This window comes from Neopsephotus bourkii, unplaced genomic scaffold, assembly GCF_033783945.1.
Source record: "Neopsephotus bourkii isolate Nb327-2 ecotype Australia unplaced genomic scaffold, CSIRO-AGI_Nbou_v1 NB_230, whole genome shotgun sequence".
Lineage (NCBI taxonomy): Eukaryota > Metazoa > Chordata > Aves > Psittaciformes > Psittacidae > Neopsephotus > Neopsephotus bourkii.
Genome location: NW_026900740.1, coordinates 497,091 through 518,513, shown reverse-complemented (window position 1 = coordinate 518,513; position 21,423 = coordinate 497,091). Strand labels below are relative to the sequence as shown.

At 44.6% G+C, this 21,423-nt stretch overlaps 2 protein-coding genes and 1 long non-coding RNA gene across 6 annotated transcripts in view; 2 read left to right on the top strand and 1 right to left on the bottom strand.

The window, feature by feature from the left end:
- The window catches only part of KDM2B (lysine demethylase 2B), a 117,011-nt gene extending 110,092 nt beyond the window's left edge, over window positions 1-6,919 (bottom strand). For 3 of the 4 annotated variants that reach the window (XM_061344555.1, XM_061344558.1, XM_061344556.1), the window contains exon 1: window positions 545-715. In XM_061344555.1, the coding sequence (XP_061200539.1) occupies window positions 545-595 (51 nt within the window). In that variant the 5' untranslated portion in view covers window positions 596-715. Of the gene's footprint in view, window positions 1-544; window positions 716-6,245; window positions 6,320-6,721 lie in introns of those variants that run through there. The other variant, XM_061344557.1, reaches the window with a different exon arrangement.
- LOC133207566 (uncharacterized) lies at window positions 204-6,395 on the top strand. Its single transcript, XR_009724078.1, has 2 exons — window positions 204-674; window positions 4,060-6,395. It is a non-coding gene; the product is annotated as an uncharacterized LOC133207566 (long non-coding RNA).
- Window positions 6,920-6,997: 78 nt separating the features above from the next.
- Window positions 6,998-20,964, top strand: LOC133207560 (calcium release-activated calcium channel protein 1). Its single transcript, XM_061344596.1, has 2 exons — window positions 6,998-7,278; window positions 17,768-20,964. The coding sequence occupies exons 1-2, from the start codon at window positions 7,165-7,167 to the stop codon at window positions 18,335-18,337; spliced, it is 684 nt and encodes a 227-aa protein (XP_061200580.1). The 5' UTR covers window positions 6,998-7,164; the 3' UTR covers window positions 18,338-20,964.
- Window positions 20,965-21,423: the final 459 nt, after the last annotated feature.

The following is a 21,423-nucleotide window of genomic DNA, read 5'->3' as shown; positions in this document are numbered from 1 at the left end:
TTACATAATCCCCGTGTTTCCATAGTCACACCGGAAGCCGCGATTTAAAAATCTATGGAACGCCGCGATGGATGCGCAGCCCCCGCCCTACTCCGCACCCTCCGTTCACCTTCGCGGTGAGGGGCAGGAACGGGTTAAATAGGGGGGGGGCTGTCGGTGCCCCCGGTAGGAGCTGGTTAGGTGGTGGGCTGAGTGCTAAAGGTAGGTCGGTGGGTTCCCAGTTTGGGGGGGGTCGGAGAGGGACCCCCGATGCAGCGGCCACCTCCAGCGGTTCTGCCCCTCTCCCTGCAAACCCGGCCCGCGGACACAAGCGGTGGATCGGCATCAAACCCGCAGGAAAGAAAGAAAGAAAAAATTCTATTATCGTCCCACCCTCTCCTTCCCTTCGGTTAAATTCCACCCCCTGCCCCAGTGCCTAAGCTGCTCTCTTGCAAACTACGTCGCTCTGCTGCCTCCGCTCTCCATGCACTGCTCCCTTTGCAAACAATTAAGCAAAATCAATGAAAAGGCACGAATAGGAAATCGGCAGACGCCAGCTACACACCAATCTTCTTCCAGAGTCTGTCTCTGCCTCCATTTTTTTGGAGAGTTTCATCACTTAATTGTCAACAGTTCCTGTCCTGCATTTTTGGCTCACATGGGGAGGAGGAGACCCAAAAGCCAGCGAGCTCTCGGTAAAGTTTTGCTATTTTGCACCAGCACTTTTTTTTTTCCGGGGGGGAGGAGGGAGAGGGAAGGGGAGGGGGGTGGCGGCCGCGATGATTCCTTTTGCAAAGTCCTAAGGAACCATTTTCAGGCGCTGCGTGTGGAGCGGGGCGCAGGCGTCGCAGTGCCCGGGACGTAAACACCGCTGGGGCCCGGGGGGGGGGGTGTGCGGGGGAGCGGTACCGGCGCTGGGCCGGGGCCGCGGCTGGGTCACGAGTGCGCAGCAGCCGCACGCAGGCGCTGAACGGGTGCGCAGGGAGGAGGACGGACGGACAAGGGGGGGGACCCCACGAATGCGCGGATGGTCCCTGTGTGGGTACCGCCGCCGGGGACAAGCCCTAAAAGTTGAGCGGTTCCGCTTGCATGGAGAGAAGCGGGCTCAGCGTTCACCCCACGTTGTAACGCGGAGCACCGTTTATCGGACTCCTGTAAAGGATGGCGAGTGAGCGTGGCAAACGCTGTAAAAGAACGTTATAATAAGTGGATTTGGGGTGAATTCCCGATGTGTTGTGCCCACGCTATGTGCTCGTACCACGCGTTCAGAGGCAGCCCCGTCGGCTGCTGCAGGCGCCCCAAGAGCTGCGCACCGTGTCTGCCCAGTGCGAACGGGTGTGCGGAATGTATTATTCGGTGTGAAATAAAGCAAAATTGCCTTTCTAATACGTGTGTGCAGCAGGTAAGTAGAAACCGCGTGAAAAAGTACATCAAAATAATAGGGAATAGCTGCTGATACAAAAGAAATCTCTAGGCTGGTGCTGCTGCGGGCTCCCGAGGCTGTCCCGAGTCTTGTTTCTACAACACCGATTCCCATCTACTCTAAATTGATGAAGAGTAAATACCGGGACCATGTGACGGCACCAGCGGGGTCAGAGTGCAGGATTTGAACTGCCTCCAGGTTCCAACGCGTGGCTTCTCTCTGCAGTGACATCTTCACCACCCGCAAGGAGAGGAGCATCAAAGAGTGCCTAAACGCGGGGCCGGGCTGATGGTTTTGAGGTGGGTGCTCCTCTGCTTTGCTTTTTGCAATTGATGCTGAGAATAAGTGTGTTTGTACCTTCGGTATGGTCCTTGTTCACTGCTGGCTCTCCTGGAGCAGCCTACATCAAGGAGTGCTCAGTTCTAACTAGTCCAGATCTCAGAAGGGAATGGCAAACTGTCTTTCTATGGCTTTAATTCTCACATTAGTTAAACACAGACTGAAATCTCTGTTAGAGAGGGTTTTTTTTTCTTTCCTATTCTTGCCCCCTTCTACCAACAGAAACAGCCTCACACAGTACCCAGTTATCCCTTGCATACCCAACCCATCACATTCTATGTCCTATATGAAACATTAACTATTATACCAAAGCTAAAACACACTAAACTTTGCAAGCCCTGCCAGTCATCTCTTTACAAAGATACGTATTTTAATGAACCATAATGTGCATAAAGGCAGCAGAAGCCAGGGTTCTAAGGATTTAAGGCAGTGACCTTCCCATTGTGCATCTGCAGACCCTAAAAAATCATGAAATTTTTCTCCAGCATCTCCCTATTTGCAGATGATTGAACTTTATGATCATATAGAAGTGTTGTATAGGCTGTATATTGAAGTGTGGATTCCAGATGTCTGTCCTAGCAAGTGCATTATGAATCCACAATCCTGAAGAGATTTACGTGTATGTTCACCTTTCTGCCAAGATTACTCCATCTTAAAATCAAATGCATGTGTACATCTGCAGGTTTGAAGCTGCAGGACTTGTACAAGATGAATGGATGTTAATAGAGAATCATCAGATAAGAAGTGCATCATCCACTCCACAAAAATCCACCAAAAAAGCCAGAATATAAAAGAAAATAAATTATTTTTTCTAAATATATATATATATTTTTGGATATTAATAACCGGAGACTCTTGGTATATCAAACAAACCAGGGGCATTCCTATTAAACTACAGTTCATTTTACCATTGAAGTAATACTGTATATAATCAGTGTATTAATAACAAAGTCTCAAACTTAAAAGAAGTGAGGAAGAGGAGGCAGATGCGAGTGATGAGAATATCCACAGCTGTGTTGCATAGGATAAAGCTATTTAGAAGCAGTATTAAACCCAAGTGCTTCAGCATATAGGTGAAATAGTGTCAGATGAGGGTTAGGGCTCATTTCCCCTCCATGCAGATCATGTAAAGCTTTGCAGCAGTGCCTGGAGCTGGGCCTTGTCAGGCAGTGCTTGGTATGGGGCAATGTGGAGCTGCTGAAAGCCTGGCTTTGTTCAGTGTAAAAAATGGGAGGGGAAACCACTTCAGGTATCCAGAGTGTGACAAGGGAGCAGTGATCACTGAGGAAGGGTCTGGCCTGCACTACATTGAAAGAAAATCCACTGACACTTATTTTCTGAATGTTAATGTAGCTTAAATTATTGAAGATCTAATCATGCCAGTGTGCTGGATCCTGACCTTGCTAGCCTGAAACGAGGAGCATTCATTTAATTAAACTTGTACTGCAGGACTCTGCTAAAGTAAGAACTCCAGAGCTGTGCTTGGGAGGGCTGTGAAGAAATGGGCTTATTTCACCCTTATTGAGCTTTCAAACATAGTTATTTCCCATTGGATAGAATGGACTGAAGTAATGTTAAAACATTTTTTTAAGGTGTCTTTGATCCTGTAAGATCTACCATTCTGTCCATTACTCTGGGTTAAGATGGAAGCCTAGATCTTTAACCGTTGTTCTATTAAGGAAGTTAAAAATACCATTTTTCTAGTCATGACACATCAAAATCCTTCCTCTGCAGAAACTCCCTCAACTAAACTTTAAGCTTTGCTTTCAGTGAGGTGTGCAGAGATGTTTGCCTTGACCTCCTCACTGCTTAGGACTGCTGACAAACCTTTATTTGCCTCTTGCACCTTCTGATGTGTTGTTTTTCATGCAGATCTACCATAATTTCCGTTCTGTGGTAACCTGATTTGGTTTTGGTACAATAACAGGAACAAATGGAAGTGATGATTTGCATGTGAAGCTGGAAATATGCTTTGGAACTGCTTTGCAGAGGGTAGAACCTTTGCATGCTCAGTGCCACATCCATTAATCATACAGTACTCCACGAACCCATTCTTCATATTCAGTCATCCTACAGAACATACAGAAGTACATTTTTAGCAGAAAAAAAAAGAACTATGAGTATCTTTGTGACTGTGTACAGACTTCTTGGGGCTTTCTGGAAAGAAACTTGGACTTCTGCCACCTGCTCCGATTGTGTTCATGCCTAAATGATCCAAGAATGGGTTGACATTACCTCTAATTAGGGGTAATAGCAGCCTGCTGCTGCTAGAGCCAGTTGCTTTCCTCTTGCTATGTCCCTCATTTCTCCTGCATTAGGTGCAGTGTTCCTGCAGCCACGGGGTAAGTCAGTTCAATGACCTGATCCAGGAGAAAACTCGCCCATTAAGAAGAAAAAAAACCTTATATTTTTCATTAGGTCAATTCACTGAAGCTCTGTAGCCATTTGATCGGTGTCATCTACAGGATGAAGAGGGGAGTGTGGTTGCGATGAAGGAAGAGCGCAGGACTACACCCTTTTGGTGGCCTTCCGCAATTGCACTGATCAGAGGTAACAACAAAGCCCAGTTCTGAACTCCAGCCTGATTTCAGGACTCCCTGAAGCATTTCTAGGAGTTAATTAAGCATGACAGAGTCTTTTTGTTTCAGCTCACTCTAGAGTAGCAGTGCAGAGGTGTGTAATAATGAGTAATTAGGGCTGGAAAGAAAACAATTTATCCTGTTTAGTTTGTACCTCAAAATGGAGCTGTAAAATGTTCTGAACATCAAGGGGAAGATGCTGCTGCTACAGCCCTAATGGTTTAGCTGCAGAAGCCTTGAGCCTCAGTTTATGTTCTCCTATTTAACAAACTGACCTTTTATTTCTGATAGGAAAGGAAATGATATTTATTTCAAAACTACAAAGCTGGAAGCTGAAAGTTACACACGGGTTGGGTTTGGAAAAAGGGGATGGGAAGAGATTTCTTTACTGATTTTGGTAGGTCCTTTTCTGTACTGTTTCTCTGAATGAAATATGAACTCAACAGTTCATCAGTGTGCAATACTGTTGTATCTTTCAAAGTCCTTCCTGATAAACAGGATTAGGAGTGATGGACAGAAGAACGGAGAGTTCCAAGAGTCTGTTTTAATACAGTTATTTAGAAAGACACTTCAGGTCCTTCTCAGATTTATGTCTCTTGCAGGTTTGTGTTTTTCTAGGGAAATCTGATTTTAGGGAACAGGTCAAGACCTAGGTATTATTTATGCAGTAGCACTGATCCATGATGTTAAGAGTTCAGCAGTAATTTTGTACAGAAATGAGATGAAATAGTGAACAATCAGTCTTGGTTACGTACATAAATATTTTTCATAGCTTATGAGCAGCAGTGCAAAGTACTTTTAAATGTATGAATCCACAGGAACTAAACGACAGAGAGTGAGTTTGCTTGAGATACAGAGGAAACTACATCACTGGGTTTCGATGGTTATCTCATCTCCCAAGGAAAATGCAGTAATGAAATCACAAAGAGGCTGTTAGTCACTGCTTTGCAATGCCGTGCTCAGACTTAGCCTAAGGCATCAGTGGGAGTCACACAAGAAGCCGACTGTGGTGATGAGGTCTTCTGGTTTGGGGTTGTTTTTTTCATTTAGAATTAAAGCACACTGAACTAAAGAGGATTTATAACCATAGAATCATTTCGGTTGGAAAACACCTTTAGGATCATCAAGCCCAGATGCAAACCTAACACTGCCAAGTCCACCATTAAATGCTTACACTGGACTTTCACACAAATGGACACTATGCTGTCATGCATAAAAGAGAAGGAAGGGGGCAAACACTTCGTAGAGGAACTGGCACACCAGCTTTTAAGGAGAGGCTGCAGGACAAACTCATTTGTAGAAGAATGAGTTTGACTCATTCATTGAGGTGGTTTAATGCCCCCGTAGATAAAAATCTAACCAGGAGTTGTTTTATAAGAAGACAACTCCATTTATTTCCAGAGGAGGGAATGAGAAATTAAATCTATGTGGTAAAACCTGGTAGTTTCAGGGAATGCCTCTGAAGAGCTCCAAGTCGTTGAGATTTTCTTCTTGGCTGCTTCAACTACATCCCTTCTACAAGAATGCCATGTAAATGAAGAGCATTGAGACCTGTGTCGGTGTAGATTGTAATCACGTTTGCTGTGCATGCGTAAATGAATGGCCTTGCAAATCAGAGAAGGGTGTGAAGAGAGGAACAAAGCAAAACCGTTAAACACAATGTGCTGCATTTTTCTTACTTGTAAGGCGAGAAAAGTCAACGCCATAGAAAATCACCCGTGCTTTTGATTTGTAATGGAAGCAACACTGCAGTACGTGACCATCCAAATACCTGTAAATAGTACAAGCCTCCTTGTCCGGTGTTATTTATATTATTAAAATTGTATTTCTTACTAGAAATTGACAGCAACAGGTTGGCTCCTTACACATCCTTTAGCTCTCCAGACCCAGCAGTGTGACTTGGCACCAGCACTGTGTTGTCTCACCTTTTCAGAAATCATCTTCAGAGCTGTGCCATCTATTTGCTATGGAGTTCTGCGCTATGCCTAATTTTTCCACTCTGTAAAACACAAAGAAAAATAAGGTATGTTTTAAAAGGTTTGCATGAACATGGCAATAAAATACTCTCTCAACAATGGCCTGTGTTCTCTGTTGAAATGTTCTGCTTGATCAAGGTTATCAGCTGTGTGCTGATAAAAAACGGGTTTATCAGGAGCTCTGGGCCCACAAAACGTTTATGAAACAGCTGAGTACGTGGGCAGAGGGTTATCGATTTTAACTGCAATCGAGGGTGACTGCTCTCAGGTTCAGATCCACAGTACAGATGTAGATTAAACGGTTAAGCTTTCTAGGAGGGGAGGCAGCTAAGAGAAGGCTGTGGCTGTGTTGTGAGGGGAAAGCAGCGGGGCTGCCGGAGGGGGGACACCCCGACCCTTTCCCCACAGAGCTGCGGGGCACCTACCGCCGGTCACCGGAGCACAGACTGACTGAGACTGCAGGCTCCTGTCACCTGGGCTGCACGCTGGGGCCGCTCACCCTCCGCGGGCTCTGGCCGGGCCCTGCACCGGGGCTCAGCCCCTCAGAGCCCCGCTGACCGCGGCAGCGGGAACCGGCCTCTGGGGTGCGACGCTCGCGCTGCCTCAATCTGAGGGCCGCCGGGAAGCGGCCGCGGAGGGGAAGGCCCGCGCAGCGCTGCCCAATCAGGAGGCGGCGGGCGGGGCTCGGCGGGCGGCGGCGCGCAGGCCCGGAGCGGCGGGGCGGCAGGCGCGGCCCCAGCACCGGCAGCAGCCGCAGCCGGGCCCATGCGGTGTTAGCGCAGCGGGTGTCCTCGCTCCGCCGCCGGAAGGAGCCGTTGTTGCCGCTGTCTGTGCCGCCCGCTCCGTTGTGCTCCGCCGCCCCGAGCCCATGAGCCTGAACGAGCACTCGATGCAGGCGCTGTCCTGGCGGAAGCTCTACCTGAGCCGCGCCAAGCTGAAAGCCTCCAGCCGCACCTCCGCGCTACTCTCCGGCTTCGCCATGGTGAGCGGCCGGCCTCGCTTAGCGGGCGGGCGGGAGACTGAAGGGGGGGCTGGCAGGCGGCCCGCGGCGTCCCTGGCGGCAGGGAGCCGGGTGTGGGGAGTGGGGAGCAGAGCCGCTACTTCCCCGTTTGCTGACCGGAGACTTCGCTGCTTTCCCCTCAGCTGGTGGCTGCAGCGGGACGGGGCGGGCACTGCCCCCAGAGCGGTGTGTGGCACGCCGGGGCCGGCCCTGCCGCCTTTTGCCCCGTCTCCAGCCCTGCGGTCAGCGCACCCGGGCGCGGTCAGGCCGGCGGAGGCCCAGGGCCGTCCTGGGAGCAGCGGGGCCGGGCGGGGTGCTCTGGTGCTGCGCGGTAGGTCGTTGTCCATGGAGAGCTGTCATAACACGAGTTAGAAGCTGCCTCACAGCTGTTGCCTCCAGTTAGCTGCAGGGAGTTTAATGCTCAGTTCCTCCCGCGGAGGATGCTCGCTGCGGGAGCAGCGCTTAGCGGGGTGCTCCTCACGCTCGCAGGGTTCGGGAATGCCAAGGCAGCGCCTTGTTTCCGTGCTTCACTTTGCACTCTGGTGTCTGGAGCACAGCGGGTCCCGCAGCGCTGCCCGGGCTCTGCCGCTCCCGTTGCTTTTCCGCACCGCAGCCGCTGTGCGAACGGAGCCAAAGGCAGGTGTTGCACTGGAGGTATCCCTGATTTTTCTTTAAGGGAATCTTCGGTGTTGCTTAGTTTAGAGTTTTGTGCATGTTTTAGAAACGTCTTTTTTTTTACTATGGTTTTTGCTTTCGTGTTTGGTATAGAAACGACTAGCAGTCCTTATTGTCTCAAATAAGTACTCAATATAGATTGAAATATGGTAACTTAAAGGCTTGATCCTATAGGACAAGGAGAAATGGCTTCCAACCGATGAGATGAGCTCTTAGGCAGGAGCTCTTCCCTGTGAAGGTGCTGAGGCACTGGCACAGGGTGCCCAGAGAAGCTGTGGCTGCCCCATCCCTGGCAGTGTTCAAGGCCAGGTTGGACGCAGGGGTTTGGAGCAAGGTGCTCTAGTGGAAGGTGCCCCTGCCCGTGGAAGGGGTTTGGAACTGGATGCGCTTTAAGGTCCCTTCCAACCCACACCATTCTGTGGTTCTACTGTATGTCCGTCCTCCCTGATGTACTAAGCTGCTAACTCTGCCATCAGCCCCTTTATCTGTTTAAAATGCTTCATAGTTGTTAATACCGAACTGTACAGCTCTGACTTTTGCTCTGCTTTTAACGTTATATTTTCAGCCGTAATATATATTCCCCTTTAAGAGCCATTGTTCTAATTAGAGGATGCTGTTCACAAACATAGCAGCCGGTCTGCAGCAGCCTTCTGACGGTCAAGTAAATGTCACTGTTCTCCTTCAATAGCTAAAAACAGACTCCAGCTCCTCAGGGGTGGTGGTGGACTGCTGTTGGTTTGAGTGACAGGCGACTGTGTTAGTGCAGCGGCATGTTTGAGTTGGTTCTCCTTGGGTGACATGCACCGGGCTGGGAGCTCGGACTCCGCTGCTGTTCCTGAGGTTTCCTTTTGGTGCATCCGTTTTCCTGTGTCAGAGCAGTTTGTCAGGGTGGTTTCTTGAGTCAGGCTTTTACACTGAGAGAACGCGGATACCGTGTGGTTTGTTGTTATCTGCAAATTGCATCTCCTTTAATAAAAATACTGTTATTTAAAAGTCATATTTAATGTCTTAAATCCCTCTGGCTTTTCTCTAAATATGTGCGGTGTGGCTTCTCAAAATCCCATGGATGTATGAGGCAAGGCTTCTCTTTCCTTCTTGATTCTCTAGAAGAGTTGTAGGCATTCAGTGTCCCACAGATGAAAACTGCTGCTTTTGAATTTACAGTGCTTAGGGTCTTCCAGGAAAAAGCCTCCTTGTTCCAATTAACACAATCTCCAGTTGCCAGGGATGTTACATGTGAACATTTGCCCCTCTCAAAAGTTCCACTTGTTTTCTTCCTTTAACAAGTTCACCCTGGAAATCAACTTGTAACCTCACTGGGTTTGCTGTGACTTTCTAATCTATTTTCAGAGGAGCTGGCTTTAACTGTCAGGTATTTTTAGGTTTCTTTGTACTAACTTTGCTTATCTTTTGAAGTTCTTGTGCCTTGAGAGGCAGGGCCGCCTTCTGCTGTCACGCCTCTGCATTGTTTACTAAATGCAGCAGATTCCTTGGCACCTGGTATTTGAACAAAAGTACAGTCTAGTTTTGGATCTCAAGCTTACAACAGCATTTCACACTGATAGTTCCTCTGTTTTCCCTATAGACATGAGGAAGAAAGAGCTTAAATGACGCATCCAGGACAACCCAGCAAATCGATGGGAATTGTTAGGAGTGTATCCACGCCAGCCCCATTGATCCTTGCTTTTTAGTTAAACATTACTTGCATCCTTCTAGCTAGAAACTTATCCCCACTAAACTCTTCCTTTATTTTGGACTAATTTTGTGTGTAACTGCAGCCATTTTGCAATGCTTATTCCCTCAAGACTGGTTACACATACCCTGGTTAAATGATGCATGTCAGAGTTAAGAGACTGCCTGGATCACTGGTGTGTAGAGTATGAAATGTTCAGCCAGGTTTCAAACTCAAGTGTTATGTTTCCACAGAGAAAACTGATTAAAAGCCTGGTTTACAGTTAGTTTTGGTTTTGAGCTGTACATTACTATCTGCCACTGTGTGTTAGCTTCAGAAACAGTTCTAGAGTCTGATGATTGTAAAGTGATGTTGGAGCTAAACTCTTGTGAGTAAACCAAGCACTGACTTTGTGCAGGTTTCCATGGATGCTATCACCTAGTGCCATATGCCCAACAGGAAATCTCTGAAGCTTATAACCTTGCATTTAGTGCACTTTTCCAATCTGCAGGGCCACCAGTTAATACCAGTGCCCCAAACTGTTAGAGGTAAAGAAAGAAATTGTAATTTGCGGGGTATGTGTAATCCATGAAAGAATGAAGGATTCCTTCCACGCTAGTGGAGGCATCAAGTACTTCCCACTTTTGTGTTACAGCCCAGATGCTGAGGTGTGATTATTTCCCCCCCTTCTATGACTGGCTTCATCTGGTTTTATGTCTTAATCCAGTTTATCTTTATGCTGGAAATACTTTGCAGATTGGATCCAATACAAGAAGCACTAGCTCATCCACACCACCAGCAGCACTATTAAGGGCTCCATTATAGACAGGCTGTTGGCAGGTTTTAACTGTTAAGCTGACCTGTTAGCATCATTTTGTCACCAGGTCACCATCATGCAGTAGTATGACAATGTCATGATCCTGGAGTCACAAACACAGGGAAGTTGTTAAATTGCAAACAGTCATCAAACTGTAAAACTCAAACACCTCCTCCTTCCACTACTTAACAGCTTTGTGGAAATACTTGAGCCTAAACTAGGGGTCTGAATTACATGTTGTGGTTTGTTTCTGTATGTTCAGGATTTAGAAGATGTTATGTACCAGACAGCAGTTTTCTTTTAAATACCTCTAACAAGGCAAACTGGCTAGGCTGTTTTCTAGATTGTGATACATGCATCAAGTATTGGACATCACCAAAGAACTGTCAACTCCTGCCTTTGAAATATAGCCAGTATGGTCTTCTGAAGACAGCTGGAGTCATCTTTTGTAAAGACTGACTGCACTGATAAATATTTATGAAACTCATTTCCATAACAGTTGATGGTAGGACTTGAGCTCTGCTCCTGTCACTGCTGTACAGGTACTCAAGACAGCTTAGTCCTAGGTTAGTCCTTAGGTCTAGTAAAGGTTACTCTGGTTACAAGTACTAAACCAGTCTCTTTTCTATAGTTTTTTTGCTGTATTTAACCGGATTGCTCTTAGAATAACACAGAACAGTGGCATACTGTAACCTGCAAGAAAGTGTTACAGGCCCACTTCCATGGCTTCTGCTGCTACTCTACGTTTTGTATCGCTATTTTACTTACAGATTAGAACTGTGTGCTGAAGAATCTTTCCCCATATAAAAGGGTTCTCCTCTTCCAGTCATGAAAGCAGTGTTTTGTTGCTCCTTTGAACATCCCTGTCTCAGGCAGTGTGGAGGACTTGGGTCTATCATTGTTCTGTCTTACACCAGCTGCAAGTGGAAGATGTAAAGGTGATACTGAGCTGCTCTTTCTTCTCCCTGCTGTGCTGTCTTATCTGACCTCATACTTACTGAATAGATTTACTCTTAACACTGCATAGAGATACTACCTTCTCAAAATGCATTTACTCTTATGTGGGTATTGTCTTTTCATGTTTAATAGCAAAATAAAATTAAATGCTGTGTTTGTATTCAATTTTCAGTGACTGATTCTGGCTCATACAGAGTCTGAGTTGTTTATAACCCATAATGAATGGTGCAGGCACTGTGAGAGCCTGGCTCTGCTCCTCTGCCTCTGGGAATGAATAGTGCTGTCAGGAAAACGGAGACCGACCGACCAGCTCAGGGGCTGAGGAGACAGTGCTATGACACCAGTCTGCTTCCCAACTTTGGTCTGTGGTCCCACGCACAGACACAAGCAATGGGGCAAAAGATGGAATTTGTTACTGAAAATAACCTGTGATGTGAACCTGAGGACTTGGAGAAACAAGTTCTGTGCACTTCAGGCTTTTTTTCCCCTTAAGAGTAGCACATGCTAAGAAGAACCACTTGCACATGTAACTATATGGGGAGCTAGATGTAGTCAAAACTTAGCCTAGCTGCAGCACGTGGAGGTAGTAAAATATTTCTGCAGATAGGTGTTAATTGAAATATTTGAGTGGTCACCATGCACAATTCTACCTCGGTGTGTGATGGTCCACAAGGTGAAGGCGGTGTAGCACTGATACATTTCTCCAGGCGAGATTCACATCCTCTTACTGTGTGGATAAACCCTTACAAAATGGAGCTGTGATATTGCATCAACACAGCTTGCTTTCAAGCCATTCCTGACACACTAGGCTGTACAAAAGTCATCTTGTCCTTTTAACTTCCTATTTAGGAATGGTACTTGTGGCCAGGGAAGAGGAGAGCAATTTTGCAAGGGTATACAGATAACTCTAAACTTGTGATCATGAAGAGGTGGTTAGTGGCTTTAAGACACATGCTTGAAGCTGACATTGACTCCCTTTCCAAAGCTGTTTTGCTTGTTACAATCTATGAGGCTTCTAACTGCCTGAGCAGTAGACATAGTAAGAATGTGATCATACCAAGAGCCACTGTTCCTCAAAGTATTCCATTAAATAGACATTGTGTATTTTTAAACCTGGTCCCATTTAATGAGATGGGTTCTTGCTCTGTGATTCTTGTCTGAATCTGTCAGATACCAAGGATAGGAGAGCACTTGTAATTGGAGCTTTAGGCTGGTCAGATAGCATCTTGTGGGGTATGGGACACAAATCTACAGCCATCCCATCACAGGGCCATTGGTTAATTGTTGACTGCAGCCTCTGGTTACAGAATGTGGAGACTTGGCCCCACATGCTCTTCAGAGCTATAACTAGCACTGAGGAGTCTGAATTAGCTGTGACTCGGCCTGATTTGAAGCTCTCTGTTCACGGCATGCTGAACTCAGCCGTGACTCGCAGCTGTACGTTAATACTCGTATTTGATACCCTGAGAGATAGTGAGGCAGTTACAGCACAGCTTCCAGCACGTGTTACATTCCTGCTGACCAGAGCTCAGAGTCATCTCTGTGGGGAAGGGGAGGAGAGGAAGTAATCTATAAATAGCTCATAGATAATACAGATTTACTTGAGTTAAGGCATTTTATTTCCCTTACTCTACAGCAGTGGCTACTGATTCTGAAAAAGATGCAAGCCTGTGATTAAGTCAGAAAGCTCTCGAATGCTCTGTTCACTGCGGTTGCCATTGCACATGATAACAGAGAGCAGTTACCTTTGTTCCTGTGTTGAACGTCTTGAGTGTCAGTGTGACCTGCTACATGGGTGGCTCTTGGTGCCGTTCTTCCTCTTGTTTTTCTCCTCTGTCTGTCATGTTTTTATTTCCCTGGATACTTCTTCACAAACACCTATCTTGAAACATGAATGTGAAGCCTGCATTATGCTGGAATTAAAACCAATCTAAGTGAAACCAACATCCTGCTTAGTAGCTTATAAAACTGGGGAATAATGCTAAGATCTGAAGCAAGTCATCAAATTCAACAGTCCTGCTGCTGTGGTAAAAACAAACAAGTGACAAACCAGGACAGTTGCTTATCCTGCATTTCAGTAGCAGTATGAGCTTCATTTACAGCTCTGTATGTGACTGGTTCTTTACATTAATTGTTATTGCTAGTGAAAGTTGCTTTATTAGCATATGACAGCTCACTTCTGCAAAGTGGTGGAGTCAATATTTGTCAGCAGCACTGTGTAAGTGCTCTTGTATGGACAGAAACCTTCAGAGCATGCAGGACTTTGATTTGCATTTAAAAGCAGGAGCTCTATTTAAACCTCCCCCCCTGTTAGTAAGGCATGGCAGCATTATAAACCAGTGAAAGGGATTTATTTCAGGATATGAACACCTTAAATAAAATCGAGATGTTGATTCTTCTAGAGGGCAAGCTGTTGAATTTCATGTGCTGTGGTAGTATTCAGGCTGCTATGACTCTGAAATCCAGGGCTGTCAGCCTTAACATGGTTGTGTGCCCAAGTTAGTTATTCTCTGACAACATCTGAATGCTCACCTTCCTTATGGTTCTGAGAACTCCAGTATTGCATCCTAATGTCATAAGAGCCCTTTAATTTTGTCAAGAAGCCATATCTCAGATTCCCAACTTTGTCAAGAGCTGTAGTAAATCTGTCAGTCATACCTGTAGGATGAAGCTAGTTCTTTGAGGCAGGGATTAGACCAGGTGACCTCTTGAGGTGTCTTCCAACCTACATTATTCTGTGGTTATGCAGCGAGGCAGGATGCTTGCAGAGTAGAAATCATGTGGCATGTGTTCAAAGAAGCTTTGAAAGTGGTGAGGGAGAAGGTGCTGAGACATGTCACACTGGATACTGTGCAGACATCGATGACAGTTCCTGCCCTGAGGGGCCCGACTTCTGAACCAGCACAGAAACCTAATAGAGGGCACAGGAAAACATTCTCTTGCATAGAACATGAGAATGTACCTGTGAGTTCAGACTCTGTATGGGTTTGAATCGTATCAGACCTCACTGGGACCCTGTTTTCCCAAGTGTTACCTTAAAAGAGCAGTTGTGATCTGTGCACTTTGGAATCACAGTATGAGCAAAAGAGAGAACTTCCGATGCTTTGCATTGCTGTTTGAAAACAGGCACGGGGCCTCCTACTGAAAAATGGAGCTTTTTGTTTAGGTGCCTGGCTCAAGCTTGGCCCAGGAAGTAAAGAACAGAGGCTTGCAATTGAAAAGAGTTGGCAGTTTTTCTGCTAGTTTATAGTGAAAGGGGTTCCCAAATTAGCTTCCTTGAGAGAAAACATGAACTGTTTTTTCACTTACGGGTCAAGCTGGAGTTACTCTGCTAGGCATGAACACAAAGAGGCTGAATGAACGGGAAAGAGAAGTGTTCTCTTGCTTCCCTACTCCTGCTTTTAAGGTGTTCCTACCACCAGTGTCAGTTACAACTGCAACTTAAGTGCATTTTCTTTTGAGAGATTATTTGGGACCTACCTGCATAATGAGCTTCCTGTGCAAAGCAGGTCTGTGTTAATGTATTGGTCAGCCATAGAAACTGAGGCCTGTAAACTTGGGTTTAAGATAGCTCATTAATATTTAATGGTTGTAGGTACTCCTGGGGTCACTGTTTTAGGGAAGCACCCAACAATATTAATATGAAGTTGTCTTATCCCAGGAAAACTTGGATTCCTGCTATGGGCATCTCCTTTTAATAGTTGTCCCTATGATTCTTTCAGTGGTTATCTAGGCACAGAGCTGAGTATCTGAAAGCTGCTTAAATTAAGCTAGTCTCTTACAAGATTTGTTTTGATCATGCCTGTCATTATAGCCAAATCAGAAATAGGTACATTTAGATGTAATGTCATTATGCAGCATTTCTTTTCAGCTCAGGCTAGGCTGAGAAAAGGAAGAAAAAAGATTTCTTCTTGATGCTCTGAAATGAGAACAGTAGCTCTAGGACAGCTGCTACATTGCAATTAAGAGAGTCTAAGTTCCGATTCAGATGCTTGATATCATTATTACATGGAGACATTGATTAATGGAAATAGAAAATGTCTTCAATATTTGGCGAATTAAATACATCAGTTCTTAAAAGAAAGTCTTCATCTTAAGAAGCTCTTTAGTGTCATGGCTATGTTAATATAATGAGTATTAGGATAAAGGATTAGAATGTCTTGCCATGCTTGATGGTTTTGAGTCTAGACATCAGAAAATTTACAACAGCATTCTTTAAGGAAGAAAATGACTTCTCTGTGCTGACGGGTTGCAGTTGTTCTGTGAAGAACACAGGAAGCCCAACATCCCACGAGTACACTGGGACTTAGCAAGAGATGAGAGACCTGAGGGCTGAGTGTTTGTCCTCTCAAATGTGAAGTTTCCCACGGCTGATAAATGGTGTTTTTAAACCTTTGAGAAATAACTGCATCTGTATTAATGTAATTTCTTGGTGAGCATCTTGAACACTTGGAAGCTGGTAGCTGCCCGGGTGCTCAGGCTTGTGACGATAAAAGCTTTCAAAAAAGGAATTAAAATATTGGCAAATGGCCCTGAATGCCTGTTGGAACGTGTCTGAGCAAAACCCTTAGTTGGCTTAATGTTTGGTGCATTAGCAGAGTTCTGGTGTCCTGGAACATGCTGGTTCTGAGAGCAGAAGTTGGGATCCCAGGCTAGGTAGAGGTTGATTCAGCTCTTGCAACATAGTGAGGTTTGGATGTTCTTACTGTGTTTGCAGTTGTCTTTGAATCCTAGTTTCTATGTCTCCCTGCATCCCTATTACCTGTGCTTCATCAAAGTTTCTTCATAGCAGTTTGAGAATTAGGTGTTTGAAATGCGTGCTGCAGGCTGAGAACTGCCTAAACCATTGCTAATGGCATGTGGTAATGGCTAAACCTGTATTGGTGGGACTCAAAAGAGCCGATATATTTCAGGCACTGTGTTGTTTGAACTTGTCTCATGGTCTTTTTAAGGTTGAACTGGTATGTTACAGAAGAACTAGGTTCATTGCTTATTGCTACTAAGAGTGAGGTCCTGGTACAACTGCTGCTGCTTCAGTTACATGGGCCTGTGCCAGCTTTGTGTTCACCAGAGGCATTGCAGAAGCAGCTCAGCTACCAGATCACCACTTCTAAACCCAGGCTAGCTTTTGCTGGACTAGCAAGTTGTATTATTTCAATGAAAGATTAAGAGTGGTCTTGATCCTTTGTTGAAGAAAGGGCTGGTGTGAATCAGCCTGAACTGTGCTCAACAGCAGCCTCCACATCTCCCTTGCATTGTGTATGTGTGTTTATATTTAAGATTGCTGTTAGATGTTTTCTTTTGCCTCTGCATTTTAAGCATATTTTTCTCTATTTATTTAATAACATCATTTGAGAAAGAGCATTCAACACAGAGTCCCTTTTTGGGACTGTGCTTTGTCTGGAAGGCAGGTTTATCAGGCAAGGTTATTTTTTAGGAGAGCTGCTGGGATTGATGTTACTCATCAATTGCACGTGCATAAAACCACCTGACAGTTTTAAAAGGCATTCTAATTTATTTTCTTTATTAAAAACCTTTGAGCTGAGTTTGAGTTTCCTAATGCTGTTACTTAATGCTAATTTCTGCTCCTTAAGCATAGACATGTTTGGATATCTAAGTTTATAAAAGGGCATGGATCCATACAATAGTGGAGGGCTGGACCTTGGAGCATCTTCATGAGGCAGCTCTTCTTGCCTCAAGAGGAGGCTAAATGCAGCTTCCAAAGTGAGTAGCTAGTGTTGTCTGTATTACCTGTCAGGGAGACTTTTTGTCTTTCCTTCAGCCTCTGACAGGCCTGTTTGATGCTGTGGACATTGTGGAGACTGTTTCGAATCTGTCTTCTAGAGTCTGCTTCAATACTTGAGTGAAAGACTAGCTGAGAGCCCCATGGAAAGGTGTTCTTTCTACTGAAAGGCTCCTGCTCTTCCAAACTTTAAGACAAATACCAAGGAGAAAGGACCACCAAGACTGTGACAGGCAATCTGCTGCTGTTGCAGGCTTTCATGTTCCAGATAAGAAAAGTTTCACCTTTAGTGTCTGAGTATGTCTATCACAAAGTTCAGCTGTTTTGTTGGGGTAAGCTGGAGGTGGTAGAGTGGTTGTGCTGTTAATAGCTTTTATGCATACTGATGGTTTGCTCTACAAAAGAACAGTAAGTATGAAAAGAGTGGCCTGTGCTTGATAGCTCAGACCTAAATGTGGAGGTAATTAAAAGGGTGCAGATTGACATGAAGAGCAGTTTAAATGCAGACTTATTTTGTTTGTATCAGATGATCCTCTGGAACTTTTAAATTTAAATACTCTATAGTGAAATTATATGTAAATGCATCTCTCTCATCTTTCCTTTTCAGGTGGCTATGGTAGAAGTTCAGCTAGATGCAGAACATGACTACCCTCAAGGTCTCCTGATAGCCTTCAGTGCCTGTACTACTGTTCTTGTTGCAGTTCACCTTTTTGCACTCATGATAAGTACCTGCATTCTTCCAAACATAGAGGCTGTTAGCAACGTGCATAATCTCAACTCCGTAAAGGAATCTCCTCACGAGCGTATGCACCGGCACATCGAGCTGGCATGGGCATTTTCGACTGTCATTGGGACTTTGCTCTTTCTTGCAGAGGTGGTGTTACTGTGCTGGGTGAAGTTTCTTCCTTTAAAGAAGAAAACTGACAATCCACTCCAGAGCAACAGTACTACTACCATCACATCGGGACAGGCAGCAGCCATTGCATCAACGTCTATTATGGTTCCCTTTGGACTGATTTTCATCGTGTTTGCAGTGCACTTCTACAGGTCACTGGTGAGCCATAAAACAGACAGGCAGTTTCAAGAACTGAATGAACTTGCTGAATTTGCACGGCTCCAGGACCAGCTGGATCACAGAGGTGACACCATCTCCTCAGCAGTTACCCATTTTGCGTAAACCTGTACTTAAACCCACTCTTCTGCTTCTGCCTTGTTCTGTTGGCTCCCCTTCGGATGAACTGGTCAAATTGTTGATTACCATTTAAAGAGATTATAAATGTTGTTCTGACCCTTGAGAGAGGAGGAGAAATGTTTTTCATACAACTTTAGCTGTTTGAAGGTATGGTTGGTAGCGTGTGCTCACGCTGTGTGCGCACCCCTCCTCTTGTGAACACTTGTTAATGCTGGATGGAGGCTGTATAAACACATGGAAAATAACATTGTAAATGAGAATGTTTGTTAGGGATGGATAGGGACGCTTCCTTTTTTCCCTCCTCTATGTATTTGATGTTGGCATTTACTAGAAGATACTGCTTGTCCCATCCATATTGCATGGCATGATACAAATTACTTGGGATATGCAGCAATTAGCACTTGGTTTCAGTGCTAGTGCTGTTCTCTCTGGAAGGCCTGACAGATGGGAGAAGTGAAAGCTTTTCACCACCTTCCCCACTAGGTTTTGCTGCCAAGTAATTGTTACTCTACTGATTTCTCCAGCGCCTTTTCACATTGTATAACCTGCTAAACACCCATGACTAGTCTTACTGTGATGTGGTATGGCCACATGAGTAGGAATGAGACTCAACTCTTCCTTGGAAGAAAATAAAAGCAATAACTTTTTAAAGTTCTCACAAGCTGGCACATATTATCTGAAGAGATAATTTGCCTGTTTCCCATTTAGGAATCTCTTTTTAACAAGAAGGAACTAAATGGAAATTATCACTGGATAATTTTTATTGCTTGAAAATCAAAACCACTGCTGTGTTTTTTCCAAGCCAAAGTAGTGATTATTTTATACTTTTATGTTAAAAATGTATTTTTTAATAAATCCTCGAATACAAGCAGCAAAAGGTGCTTTCTCTGCATTGAATTCCCAAGTAATTCGCTATGCCTTGGTCTTCCTTGTTTAGAAAAAGCCTTCTCCTTGCTGAAGTGTTGTATTTAACAACTTGTTACACAGTTTTGGCTTCCAAAGGATCTGGAAGACTCCTTTTCTCTATGTGTATTTATTTATGGGAGTAGGTTATTTGTAATTAATACTGCTGTTTGCTTTCAGAGATGCGTCTGGCAGTGAGGCTACTGTGTTGCTTCTTATTTCTTCTTTAAACAAAACCTTCCTTTTGGTCTCTCAGATTAGAGGTTTGTCCATGAAGGGTTGCAGCACTTGGCCTGGGCTGCTTCAGGAATTCCAGCTATGTCTAGAGGTGGAATTTTTGGAATGCAGTTCTTTTGAACACAAATTGAGGCAGATTTCAAGTCAAAAGGAACAAAACTTGACCTCCCCTTCGTAGCTAACACTGTGGAATGAAAGCCTGGGATTTTGAAATTGGACAGGAGTGAATGTAACAGTACAGTGGGGCTGTACCTGACTGTGCCTGGGCTGAATGTGGCCTCTCATACCCAGCCTTGCCTCAGGTTATCTCAATGCATTTACAAACTGTAGGATGTGTTTACTACAGAGTTAGTGTGGCAGAATGTGTTGAGTACTGAAGCAGCCTCATGAAGCACATGGGACTGATTCTTCCTGTCAGCACCAGCACAGTGAAACGTGTTGACAAGGCTACCTGTGGTGTTTGCGTTCTGAAAAATAGCTATAAAACACAAGCTGCTGGGCTTTTTTCCCCAGCAGCGTTCTTGGTTCATAGGCAGAAAAGAGCTTTCCCCTTCCTATCTTGACAAGTCCTTTTGGCATAGAGGCTAAACTGGATTTTCCCTAGTTCTGTCATTACATTGTGCTTCAGATACATTCTGTTCCTGATGTAAATCTGATGTTGAGAATTGTGACTGCAGTCCCACAGCTGCTTATTCACGGAGCACTGGAAGGATTATGTTAGTGAAGGCATTCATGAAGCAGCATTCCGAAATGTGAAATCTTGGTAGCAGGCACAAAATACATATTCACGTTACAGGAATACTCATCTTTAGGGGAAAAAGACTCTTAAAAGTACTCAGTAAAGGAAGAAAACCTTTCACATTAGAGCCAGGGGTGCTGTCAGGCTTAACAATTACACTTCTGTCCATAAACTGAGTATGTAAAAGTTGCCATGTGATTTTTGAATGAAAGTCCAGAAAATGTATTTTCTAAGTTTATTTTGTAAAATTACTTGATTTCATGGATAAGTAACTGAATTTCTCTTTATTTTGTGGGTCTTTTACTGAGTGCCAGAGAAGTGTGTGGAGTTTTTGTTTGTATAAGAACTGCAAACTTAGAAGCTAGTGGGACAACCTTCTTTTTAACTTTCTCAAGCTGGTAGGTTCTGAGCTAATGGTGCTGTTACTACAGCTGCTTTTCTGACTGTTTTCTGCACTTTAAGCCATGATAATTGAGTATGTGTCTCCTTTTCCACCTGTGGAAATGGTCATGAAAGTTACACCTTGGGCAGTCTTGTGACTGGGTGCCAGAGGCAGTAACCAGACCTGGACAGATGGATCTAAACACTGAGTGCACTTAGAATTTTTTAATCCCTTATTTATACTAATGGTGTTATGCATTTACCTCAAGCCTTTTAAACATTGGTTATTGTATATCTCTTATTTAGATATAAAATACTTCAGTGAAATAAAATGTACTCTATTGTTGCTGATTATGTGTTATCAAGAGGCCTAAAATATACTTGTTTTCTCTATATCCCTTATCTCTTCAGCTATATTGTGCTAATCCCGTGTAGTTCTGAGGATGCCTTACTCATTTCAATTGTAACATGAAGATAAAATTTCCTGTTCACAGAGCCAGGTACAAAGAATATAATTGAAATGCTCTTCCTCCTGTCAGCACTGCTTAAATCTTGGGACTAAGCATGTTGTATTGTTACTCTCTGAGTGCTTAAGCAGACAAGTAGGTTATCTTTCAGCCTGGAAAAGGTGAAGAGTCAAGGGACCAAATGAACTGTAAGCAAGAGGTGATGCTTGGAAGCAGGCATTGATTAGGTGAACTAATGACCCACTTGCCTGGCCAGTTCTTGCCAGCCAGCTGCAGTGCCACCTTCCTTCAGTCTTCTGGGTGATGCTTAGAAGTGGTGCAACTCTGCGTGGCTTAGTCCTTAC

Bases quoted from the DNA above. Each gene is read 5' to 3' on its own strand.
- LOC133207560 (XM_061344596.1), top strand. From the start codon at position 7,165: ATGAGCCTGAACGAGCACTCGATGCAGGCGCTGTCCTGGCGGAAGCTC. The intron at 7,279-17,767 runs GTGAGCGGCCGG...TTTCCTTTTCAG, and splicing joins TACTCTCCGGCTTCGCCATG to GTGGCTATGGTAGAAGTTCA.